Consider the following 12,965-nt stretch of genomic DNA (forward strand, 5'->3'; position numbering starts at 1 on the left):
GTACTATACGCCCGACCGTTCCTGCTATACATTTTAAAGTTATTTGCTTATCAAATTATCGATCCTAAAATAGGGAAGTGCGACCATTAGAAGTTAGGGTGTGAAAACAACACGTCAGATATTTGGGGAGTGCGTTTCTTATATCGCAACTTACGGTACAATGGCGATCGAACCACGCGTCGGTCATACCGTATGTGAGGTCAGACCTGTAGAGACCAGTCGCCATGAAGTACCACTTCTGTCGCGTTGCCTTGGTGCTGTTGCAGATCATCTTCGCCGAAGCACTATCTAGTGAGGATGTCATAGAAAGGCATAAACGAACGCTACTGTTGACGACGGATTCGGCTACCGGAATACTGGCGGCTATTGCAATTCCAGTGGACAAGCAAAAACCTGCCGGTGTGGATATATTTTGCTCGTACAATTTCGAGATGAACTACGGAATGACGCAGCTAGCATCGGATTGGACGGATCCGTTCAAGAGGGTGCGATCGATACGGATTGAAATTAAGGAAGCTAATGCTCTAAGGTAGTTTCTCTCGTGGTCGTTCTAGTTTCGAGTGGAACAGACGGAAAATGGACTCGCAGACAGCGGAGCTGGTGGTGGTGAGAGAAGAAAGCGACAGTCGCTGGGATTTCGGCAAACCGATGGCATTACTCGGAGAAGGATGTACCACGTCATAGAGGAACAGCTGTGGGCGTGAGTTGGATCGTATTTAGGTGGGTCCCATTTGAGCTAAAATTCTCCCAATTTCAGTTCAGGATATGATGGAAGAAAATGTTTGTTGAGGGCTGTTTGTGAGGCATCCAGTGTGGGCTTGCATAAACACAATGGTGTTCTTGGTGACTTGATTCAACTAATATTAAGGTAAGATAGCTTGAAAACCAGGATCACTATAAACGCCAATCTTCGAACGCTTAAATCGTCAAAATTGCCTTAACACAGAGTGTCCGTAGAGTCTATTTCAGAAAAGGAAACATCTTTTACAAACTTTCCATAGAACATAAGTTAACAATCTAAAACTTTACTTTTTCGGTTATTAGATTTTTTAACATTTTTTTTTTTTTTTATTTTGCAAAAAATTGTGATTTTTTTTTTCAGTGTGAATTTTTTTTTCTGAAAATGCAGCCCAGTTTCCAACAGCTTTGTTTGATCATATCACTCGTTTTCATGTTATGATTATTAAAAAATATCGAATACTCCATTTTGAAAAATAAGACTAGAGCCAAAATGACCGAATTCCGGCACAAACTTGGTTCATTGCCCCTAGTGAACAATATGCGAATGGAATGGAATTCGGAGAAGGAAAAAATAAAACCTAATCATCAGTTATCGTGGAACTGCTAAATAACAGCCTTAAAAACGCCAAAATAATCTTATGGTTATCGTTTGAATCGCCAAAACTGGCCTTAGAAATGACAAACTGACGTAAAACCGCCAAACTGGTGTTCAAAATGACTGAAATGACATGGGGTATAAATCTCAAACACTACATTAAAAACACAAAAGGCCCTTGAAATCGACAAAATGGCCTTTGAAAGACTCGTTGGGGAAATGTCACCAGCGATTCCCATTCTGACTTCAGCTCTCTATCTTGCTTGACCCGTCCGTGTACCGATGCATGTAGTTGGGGTACGTTCCGGTCAGCTCTGCTACCGATCTCCTAAGGGCTACGGAATTGTTTGTTATCTCCGTACCAGTGAATCTTGGCCACTGTGTGGAGCTCTGCGGTGGCGATTGTACGAATAACTCTGTCCCCCTCGCTGAGGTGGTGGCAGATTCTATCGTTTCCGGCGGTATTTGCTGAAAATGCAGTAACTTTGTTGGCAATGGCTGCATAGATACGGTACCGGAAAGAGAGAGTGCCGGCTTCGACACAGCTTGCATCGGCTGGCGTCGAGACGAGGCTACCGGAGATGATGAGCGTGTAGCTATTGTAAAACGGAGCGAGTGTTTGTATTGGCTTGTCAACGATGGCGCGGGCAACACGAAAACGTATTTCTCTGTTGTTGGAGCGACAGCTGGCCTTGACCCCTTGAAGGTGCTGGTCAAAACTCAGTGACCGGTCAATGACAACCCCCAGCAGTTTCACAGTTTTCTTCAGTGGGATAACTTGTTCACCGATCTTTATGGAAGGTCCGCAGAACCCGATGACGGTAGCGCTCTTTCCAGCAGACAGCTGAAAACCTTTTGAAGTGGCCCATCTGGCCACGGTGGAAACCCCTGCTTGGGCCCTAATCTTCGTTCGTCCCGGAGTCTGACCTGTGGCTACGATTAGCACGTCGTCTGCGTACACGAAGATGTAGATGTTCGCTGGTAACCGCTCGAAAACACTGTTCATGGCTACTGAACCTTGAGGAACGCCAGTTTCCTCGCAGAAAGTGCGGGATTTGGTATTACCTACCAAGACTCGGAAGGATCTGCCAGTCGGGAAATTTCGGACGAAATGGATGATATGGCCGCTAAAACCCCAGCTGACGAGTTGTTTCAGTACCGAGGGCGGACGGTTGAAAGCTTTCGCAATGTCCATGGAAACCAACTCCGTATGGAGACCGTTATCCTTTGTGTCCCTGAGGAGCTCACCAAACGTCGCAAAATACGTGGATTTACCGTTGTCATGGGTTATTTTCTTTGTAAAATCAGCCATGATAGCGGCCATTTGTGGCTTCAATTGATCTTGTCCTTAAGAGAAAACAGGAAAGTTAGTCACGCATCACGGACATTTCGGAATCCAAGATTGCAGCGCTATAATTAAGATGATATCAAAGGGGATGATGCATATATTACGACACGCTCTAAGGGGTAGGGGGGTCCAAGATTTTGTGACAAGCAATGCGTTTCGGTCTCCACTTTAAAGATCCTAATACAATAAAATCACTTTACGTTGCTTATGTGAGGTCAATATTAGAATATTGTAGCGTTGTTTGGTCACCTTATATGAAAAAGCATGAAGAACGAATAGAGTCAATTCAAAAGCAGTTTATTTTATATGCACTACGTAAGTTAGTTTTCCGGGTTTTCCTCTCCCGTCATATGAAGCACGTTGCTTGTTGATCAGTGTTCAAACATTGAAAGAACCTCGGGATTACGCAAAGATTTCTTCATTAAACAATAAAATTTCGCAACGCATTGACTCTAGCTGATCTATTGTCAAATTTGTATGTACCTTCCGACAATTACGCAATCGACACTTGTTCGCAGTCGGACCAATTACGCTAAATTTGGACCGGTAAATCAGATGATGCCTGTTTATAATCATCATTGTGAAATGATTGACCTAAATATGCCCTCAACAGAATTAAAAATATATTTCAGAACCCTGCGAAGTCATGGAACATTAGTCCTAATGTTAATATGTAGTCTACGATTTGATTGATTGACGAATAAATAAATAAATAAATAAATAAAATAAATTAATTATAGAAAAAAAAACGTCACGATAGGGGGAGCCTCCTCGATTTAACGTGACATAATTAATGCATGGGCCCAAGATGGCAATCCCAAGTGACTTGCACTGTCGAATTAATAGCCCTTCGCTCATTTTCAACTTCTATTTAATTTTCATACTGCCATACTCTCGAGGGGGGCGACACATCTAAATCTCAAGTCTAGATGCTCAACAAATCTCACACTAGCGAATAAATCTTCGGAAAAATATTCTTTTATTTCTCGCATCTACTTGCATCGCGCATCATCTTTTTGCAGGAAATCTTCAGAATCGTCGTCAATCTTCTTTCTATCTACTCAGCGTGCGCGCAGCTAGCGACAGCAAAACACAATATTTCCAGCATCGTAGATAGAGTCGTCCCCCTCGCATACTCTAACGGAACTATCTACCTACCCTCTTCTAAGACCATTCTCTAGCTAATAAATTGTCATACTGAAGCTTCAGATCGGACGCGTTGCGGCAAAGTGACAGCTAAATCTATTGTCTAACTGTCAAATTTACGTCAACGCAACGCAAACGGATCTAATGTGGGTGGCCCTTGAGAATCCCAAGGGGGACGACTCTATCTACGATGCAGAAAAGATTGTGTTTTGCTGTGGCTAGCTGCGCACACGCTAAGTAGATAGAAAGAAGATTGATGACGATTCTGAGGATTTCCTGCAACAAGATGATGCGCGATACAAGTAGATGCGAGAAATGAAATAAGATTTTTGGAAGATTGATTCGCTAGTGTGAAATTTGTTGAGCATCTAGACTTGAAATTTAGATGTGTCGCCCCCTTCGGAGAATTCCAACCCCAAGTTCCCAAATTGTCATCTGGAATGCCCCTAAGAATGTTAGCCCACTTAGTGAAAGGTTTTCGTTAGTTGGGCTGAGCTGCTGTCAAAGCTGAAAATTGCTTGCGAATACATCGATTGTCTCACTGCGTCCTAGCAAGAAGAACGGTCGACTTGTTTCGCGCTCCGTTAATTTGGAAGTTTTCTCGCTATTATCTGACGTAAATAATTAGTTTTTTCTCGCTTAGTGATTCCTGGCATAATTCCCGATAAATTTATCAAAAAGTGAGTTTTTTTCTGAGAAGAAAGTGTGTTTTCGGCATCATCGGAAGGAAAATTGTTTTTGCGATTGCTAATTCGCCAACCATTTTGCGCACCATCGGTGCGTGGTCACGCATACCTGTGCACACGGATCATCGTCATCGAGTGTCAGCATCTGCCTCCACATTCAAACCGCTCATCCATCTCGTGTGTTCAGCTGAGTGCCGAGCTTCATACAAGCACACACCAACGAAGACCGCCCGCACACGCGGATCGAAGATCATCAAAGCTGCGCGTCGCTCCGCTGCTGCTGTGTAAACGCTCGGTGGTAGTAGTATAGGATTATCAGATAAGTTTTTGTTCTTGTTTCTTTCTTTCTCCCATCAGTTAAATTTTAAGTTTGTGTTTCTGTGTTTGTATTTTTTTTTTCTCGTGTATTGTGTCCGAGTAATTTTGATTATCGTTGCAGTGGTAGAGCGTTTTTCGCTCCCACTAGTACGGCAAAATGGACATTTTGTCGGAAGACGAAATGGACGTTTTGTCGGAAGATGACACCACTTTGCCACGCGATAGCAAGAAGGGTCGAAAACGTCTGTCATCCCAGAAATCAGATGATGCCATCCCTGCTTCGTCATCTCAGTCTGGTAATGGACAGGGACAGATAAGCCCCCGATCGCGAGCCTACCCAGAAGACTCGACTGGCCCATGGGTTGTTTACTTTCAGCCCAAAAAGAAACCTTTGAATGTAATGCAAATTACTAATGATCTGACGAAGCGGTTCTCGGCCGTGACCGAAATCTCGAAGGTGAGGTACAATAAACTTCGCGTTGTCGTCTCTAACCTGAAACAAGCTAACGAGATTGCTGCCTCCCAGCTCTTTACACTCGAGTATAGAGTGTACATCCCAGCTCGTAATGTGGAGATCGAAGGTGTGGTCACCGAAGCGAGTCTGACCCCCGAGATCTTGGCGAAGCAAGCGGTTGGCCGTTTCAAGAACCCCTTGTACATAACACAGGATGTCAGCCCTTCGCAGCATAATCCCTATCGTGTTTGCTTCTCCGACTTCGACAGTTCTGTTCATTTTGATTTATCAATGACGCAAGAGATTCGCGGAATCCCAGAGCATCATCGTTCCATGATTGCTCCGTCAATTTACGCTGCAAAGTTTGGCCACGTTGATTCCGCAAGATCGTTCTTCACAGATGGATCACTAATAGAGGCGTCCGCTGGTTTTGGTATTTATAACGAATTTCATAGCGCCTCTCGAATGCTTCAAGCTCCTTGTTCCGTATATGTTGCTGAGCTGGCGGCAATACATTGTACGCTAGAAACGATCGCCTCACTTGCACCAGATCATTATTTTATTTTTACGGATAGTCTCAGTTCTGTCGAGGCTATTTGCTCCATGAGGCCGGTAAAGCACTCCTCGTATTTTCTCATGAAAATACGAGAGCTCCTAAGTGCTTTATCTTTAAGATCTTTTGTCATCAACTTTGCATGGGTCCCATCTCATATCTCGATTCCGGGCAATGAGAAGGCGGACTCGCTTGCAAAGGTGGGCGCTATGGAAGGCGATATTTACGATCGACAAATCGCCTACGACGAATTTTTCTTCATTTATCGTCAACAGTCCCTCGCCAGCTGGCAAAATAAATGCAGTGAAGGGAGTTTGGGACGATGGTTATATTCAATCATCCCTAAGGTGTCGAAGTGTCCTTGGTTCAAGGGGTTGGATGTGGGTCGAGACTTCATTCGTATGATGTCTCGCCTCATGTCCAATCACTACTCGTCAAACGCTCACTTGTTCCGTGTTGAGCTGCGGGACAGTAATCTCTGTGAATGTGGACAAGGTTACCAGGACGCAGATCACATTATTTGGTCATGTGCTGAGCACCGTGGAGTCAGATCCGAGTTGTACGATTCCCTTCGGGCTCGAGGTAGACAACCTAATGTTCCAGTTCGGGATATTTTGGCTAGACGCGATCTGGAGTTTATGCAACTCATATATGTTTTCTTGAAGAATATTAACCATAGATTGTAAGTTTGATTAACCTTGTGTTTAGTTTGTGTTTTGTATGTGTGTGTGCATTTTTTTTTGTAGATTTGTTTCTGTAATAATTGTATAATTACAGAGTTGATATAACGTCGATAGGATTAAGTATTTGTTTTAGAAATAGTGAAATTTTTGAATCATAAATCATATTCCAAATCTCCTTTTCCCTCTCCCGATCCAAACAATTGTCATCCACTAACCTCGAGAAGACCGCGAGTAATCGGTTCCAATCCTTTAATTTTAGATTTAAGGCATTTATAATGTATAAAGAAAATGATAACTTGGCTCTGTAAAGTTTATTCGAATGAGCCTGTACAAATAAAGTAATTAACAAAAAAAAAAAAACATCGATTGTCTATTATCATCAAAATCGTTTAGCAACTATTCAAATTGTTCATCCATGAGCCCCTCGAAAATAAATCTGCAATTTCAGAAATGATGTTTGACTTCGATTTAGGTGGGCTACAGCCCAACTAACGGGAGCCCAACTAAAACGTAGCCCACTCAAAGATAGCCCAACGAGCGAAATTCGACTGTATTGGCACAAATGTTTGTTGTATTGGGCTGTTAGTGAAACATTGTCAAAAAATGTTTTCTTATGCGTGGGAACAATATGAGGGACACTTAGGCCAACATTAGGGACATTAACCCTATATGGATTCATCACTCACTCGCTTTGCGCATGTTCTCTTTTTTTTTCGCGGAGCATTTCCAGGCCAAATATCATAAATAAGGAATTTTAGACTCGACCTTCTCCGATTTGCTTGATGTAAGAAACGGCTTACCAGGGCCCGATTTAACCCCGGGCGGCCTCGAGTTACGGTACTTCATCCTTTGTTCTTTCGGATTAGGGTAAAACAACAAAAAACAATAAGGAAGCAATTTTAGACGTCTATTAACTACTTAGCTTTGTCCTCATCCTCGCTGATGCTGCTGCTGTTCGGTGGAGTCCTGCGCTGACGGTGTGGCGGCAGTTCTGACGAACTGTGCAGAGCGGTTTTCTTCTGCTTCACGTTTGGTTGACACTTAGCGGGAGGAGCAGAGCGACGTTGGTTACGAATCACCGGATTGCCTACTCGCCATAGGCAACCCCGGCAGACACCGCTAGGTTTCTGCTCAGTTACTCAGCTCTCATACTGCCTGCTTCGTCCTGCTTGACGATTAAATGCGGTGGCGAGTGGCTGAGCCACTGAAGTCAGGACGGCGGGTGTTTACCGCATCCTTTGTGATTAGCTGAGAAAGCGAATAACTCCTTAGTGTTAGCTTCCCACAATGGCAATCCGGCACCGTTTTCATAAACTTTCATGGCCGGCTGGCACTTCGGTCCTGCGGACTGGCACTCGCGAAGCGATTGTGAATTCTTCCCAATTGACCACTTTTCAAGCAGTTTTGGCGTGACTTTCTACCAGCGATTTCACAAAACTAGACCAACTAATTTCTATTTTTTATGAAACGCACAAATGTTGGCTACTTTTCTCGAGGTTCTAGAAGAAAAAATCTCAAAATAATGTTTTATTTCAAAGTTCAAGTGGTAGTAAACGTCATTTTAACTGCTCGAATGTAGTGGTTAATTGGATATGAGCTAATTCGGGACACAAAACTATGCTAAATCGTTTCCGTGGGTCTACTTGTTATTTGGTTCTTTTATGGTTTCGCCTTCTTTACAGCGGGAGAAGAACCTAGACCTAACTTTATTCAAGACGCGGAACAATAGCACAGAGAACAGACATCCAAACTTAAGCAAATTGTTCGAAAAGTAAGTGTAAGAATTCAAATTAAAATACGTTAGAAACACTAGCGCCGCCATACGGAATGTTGCGACTCGAGTTATCACTTTTTGGGATTAATGAGTAAACTGAACTAAAATTTGGGTTGATCTTATTAACCGTGTATCCAAATGAACTGTCAAATTAGTTCAAAAGAAACAAGACAACACAACGGAATTCAATCGAGTTTCTGCGAAATAATAATCATATAATATAAAATAAAAAAAAAAATAAAAATAATCGAATAAAAAACTAAGTTTCCTGTAGATAACAGGGCTAGTAACGGCTAGCTCAGGGTTACTCTTAATCCTGGGTCGGCTTCCCACGTACTTCAGGCAGACTCTTGGGTAACAAAGCGGACAACCAACCAAACCAATCATGACTAGAAGAGGACTCGCATGCAAACCTAAGGCTCTATAGTATTGAAGATTTTTTTTCCTTTGGTTTGTTTTTTCCGTCGATCTTGTTTTCCGTGCTGAGCACCAATGCTACCGACGTTCCAGGAAGGCAGCTCCCACACCTGGACCCTACCTATCGACCCATCAACTCATGAACCGGGGACCAGAGATGTTATGCCTCAGAACATCCCGGCGGCGCCGACTGGGATTGAACCCAGGCCTGCGCTGGGGTGAGAGGTAATCACGCTTACCATTACACCACCGGCGCCGTTAGTATTAAAGAATAAACGTCACAAATTTATTTTAACATTTTATTTAAGACATATGAGAGGCGAGGGAAGGAGGGACTTTTAGTGAGAGGGTATCGGTGCGGCCGTTCAGCCCGTTCAGCCCGTTGGTGGGGCCCTTCACATGCTTGAGTGCGAGAGAGAGAGTGTTTCTGCTGACATACCTGATCCGGCTTGCTTGTTGGAGGGGTGCTCACGGAATGTGGGGAAAACATCGGTTCCAAGCACTGGCAAGCGGGGGCGAACCCGCCGGTACTCACCAGGCTGGTAACCTCCTTGGTGTCCGTTCCTCCGCTCCACGACCATGTGTAACCACAGAAATGGCGAAAGGGACCCAGCTGGCTACCTGCACTTGGGGTTGAATCCGAACTGATGACCAGAAGGGCGTCTATTCCAGGAAAAGGAGGCTTGCTTGACCTTAACCAAGGTCCTGTCCGTCGATGGTGAGGCTCTTCGAGGTTGGAGTTCCCACGTGGTACACTCAAAGGAACGTCAACACCAACCAAGGGCAATCTTGATCTCGACTTCTCCGATCGATCTGCTTTCCGTCTGGGAGATACGGTTCAGCCACGGTCCAGATAGTCCCACGTGGTCTTTTTCGGCCAGACAAAGTTCCGGCTTCACTGGCTCTTCCAACAAGTTGCTTCGGCCGACAAAGGCTTGCGACTACACTGGCACTTCCCGCGTGGCAAAACTTCAGCCCAATCTGGGCTTGGCACTACTCTTCCGGCTCCACTAACCTGGCTCGGCCGTCACGACCCGTTGGCCTTTTTCCGGACACTCCCAGGTCAATAGACTCCGATCACACCACCCGGACGTTTGGTTTTTTTCCACTAATCAAACTTCTCAAAAAGCGTCTACTTCGTTTGATCGTCGCGTACTTTCTCCCGACCTGCGCTTTTCCTAGGCCATATATCCTTCTTTCTTTCACTCTCTCCCTCTTTCTCTCTCACTCTCTCGTTGATAGGCGGAAATAGACAAACGTTCCCATTTCGCCCGTTGGAGATGTAAACAAACTGTGCTTTGCGTTTGCGCACAGTGGGTTGATTAGTAGTGTTTTTTGGTTTAAAATTTAGTGCGGACTTTGCCGTCTTTTGTTTTTATTTACAGGGAGCACAAAAGACAAATGACGCAAGCGCGGTTTATGCTTGTCCAATGGCTTATTTTTTTATACTTAATGCTTATGACCGAGGGGGGCGACACATCTAAATCTCAATTCTAGATGCTCAAAAAATCTCACACTAGCGAATAAATCATCGAAAAATCTTCTTTCATTTCTCGCATCTACTTGCATCGCGCATCATCTTTTTGCAGGAAATCTTCAATATCGTGATAAATCTTCTTTCTATCTACTCAGCGTACGCGCAGCTAGCCACAGCAAAACACAATATTTCCTGCATCGTAGATAGAGTCGTCCCCCTCGCTTATGACTACATGCGAAGCCTTACAAATAATTATATACATTTGCTGATCAACTAATTAACTGGGTTTAAATATTTATGTTAAATATAAATTAACAAACAAAAACAAGATAAACTGGCTAAAAGAATATAATACTAAACACAGAAGCTTAACTAACCGATGAGCCTACCTTAAAGTTTTGAATTTATAACTAAACTAGCTACCTACAGTTAAATATCATATTCACAAAAACTGTACATAGTCAATCGACTTCAAAGCCATTGTTGGCGGTGATTGACCGGTAACAATATACAACCGTTTTCGTTCAAATTTTAACTGTGCATAGTCAGGAGTAAAACTGACTTTTCTTAAGTTCACTGGCGGCGTATCTTCAAATGATTCAGTGAGGGTGTGAACTCCAATTGGGTTCTTTAATAGTATTGAGGTAAATGCATATTCGTAATCTGCATTAAAAATGTAACCCAAACCCAAAATTTCATCAATGTTGGTACACTGGAACTATTCTAAATAAGTACGTTTACATTTGCCTTATTAACGCCCCTTCGGTGTCACTTTGTATTGTAACGAGCTTGTCAGTTTAGTACCAAACAGTGAAGTTATTATTTTGCTTTAAATCTTGATTTAAAAATCGAGATGCAAGTGTGTGGGTTCGAAAAAATATCGCTCTGCTCAGGAAACGAAGCTCTTTCAGATGATATACAAAAACCTATATATTTTTCAAAATTAAAGAACCCAATTAGCATAGAATGGGGCACGTAAATCGATTTGCTTGGACCAATCGGCTGTTCAAGTAGTGAACCAATTTTGAATCGTTAGTTGCCATCGGTTGGTTGAACTTTCATAGCGAATCAAAACAAACATAGTGTAGTACTAGAATTTCAAGTAGAATGGGGTACGTTAATCGATTTGCTTGGGACCAATAGGCTACTGTGTTACCTGACTTATAACGAATATACGTTGTATACGAGTACCCCGAATACAACGTATAGTTCGTCTAATTTTACATGGCAAATGCTATGCAAAATTAGACGAGTCATACGTTGTATTCGGGGTACTCGTATACAACGTATATTCGTTATAAGTCAGGTAACACAGTAGTCAAATAGTGAGCCAATTTAAAATCGTTAGTATCCACCGGTTGGTAAAATCCAGTAGTAGCATAGAGGTAACTCTAAGACCACTGGGTCCCGAAGAAAATCATTATTATTTTTGGCTCACTCAGTACCAGAACAACGGTCCCAAGCAGTCCTAAGCTATTTCACTCACCCCTGCATGTTCTGCATGAATCCACACACCCCTGATGTTATCTGTCAAACTTTCATAGCGAATCAAAACAAACAAAGTGTAGTAATAGAATTTCAACTAGAATAGGGTACGTTAATCGTTTGCTTGGGACCAATAGGCTACTAAAGTGGTGAGCCAATTTAAAATCGTTAGTTTCGTATTGATTGTTGGTAGTAGTGTTGCCATGTGGTACACTTAAAAAAATGCAATAGCAGGTTCGTCATCAAAGTTTTCGAGCCGCTTCGTTTATGCCAATACCAACAATCAATACGAAACTAACGATTTTAAATTGGCTCACCACTTTAGTAGCCTATTGGTCCCAAGCAAACGATTAACGTACCCTATTCTAGTTGAAATTCTATTACTACACTATGTTTGTTTTGATTCGCTATGAAAGTTTGACAGATAACATCAGGGGTGTGTGGATTCATGCAGAACATGCAGGGGTGAGTGAAATAGCTTGGGACTGCTTGGGACCGTTGTTCTGGTACTGAGTGAGCCAAAAATAATAATGATTTTCTTCGGGACCCAGTGGTCTTAGAGTTACCTCTATGCCAATACCCCGTACAGACTATGGCCAACCGGTGGAAACTAACGATTTTAAACTGGCTCACACTGGACTAGCCTATCGATCCCAAGTACATCGATTAACGTACCCAATTCCTGTAAAAATTCTAGTACTACACTATGTTTGTTTTGATTTGTTATGAAAGTTTGACAGATAAAATGAGGGGTTCGTGAATTTTCCTATGTTTCGAGGGGTGCATCGATTAGCTTGGGACCGAAGAGAGTACCAGAGCTGAGCCAAAAAGTTGAGCACGTTTCTTCGGGACCTTCTGGTCTTAGAGTTACCTCTATGCTATGGCCAACAATCAATACGAAACTAACGATTTTAAATTGGCTCACCACTTTAGTAGCCTATTGGTCCCAAGCAAACGATTAACGTACCCTATTCTAGTTGAAATTCTATTACTACACTATGTTTGTTTTGATTCGCTATGAAAGTTTGACAGATAACATCAGGGGTGTGTGGATTCATGCAGAACATGCAGGGGTGAGTGAAATAGCTTGGGACTGCTTGGGACCGTTGTTCTGGTACTGAGTGAGCCAAAAATAATAATGATTTTCTTCGGGACCCAGTGGTCTTAGAGTTACCTCTATGCTATGGCCATAGAGGCAACTCTAAGACTAGAAGGTCCCGAAATAACGTGCTCAACTTTTTGGCTCAGCTCTGGTACTCTCAAGTTACCGTGTAGTGGAAAATTCCAT

The 12,965-nt window shown here is 42.9% G+C and overlaps 1 protein-coding gene across 1 annotated transcript in view; it reads left to right on the plus strand.

Moving 5' to 3' along the window:
- The first annotated feature begins 205 nt into the window (after positions 1-205).
- Positions 206-12,965, plus strand: part of LOC135702575 (uncharacterized) — a 62,179-nt gene continuing 49,419 nt past the window's right edge. Inside the window, exons 1-3 of the mRNA XM_065223634.1 lie at positions 206-485; positions 555-700; positions 758-868. Coding sequence (XP_065079706.1) covers positions 225-485; positions 555-700; positions 758-868 — 518 coding nt within the window. The 5' untranslated portion in view covers positions 206-224. The remainder of the gene's footprint in view (positions 486-554; positions 701-757; positions 869-12,965) is intronic.

Source organism: Ochlerotatus camptorhynchus, unplaced genomic scaffold, assembly GCF_037179485.1.
Source record: "Ochlerotatus camptorhynchus isolate MF236.1 unplaced genomic scaffold, CSIRO-AGI_Acam_v1.1 ptg000193l, whole genome shotgun sequence".
Classification (NCBI taxonomy): Eukaryota; Metazoa; Arthropoda; class Insecta; order Diptera; family Culicidae; genus Ochlerotatus; species Ochlerotatus camptorhynchus.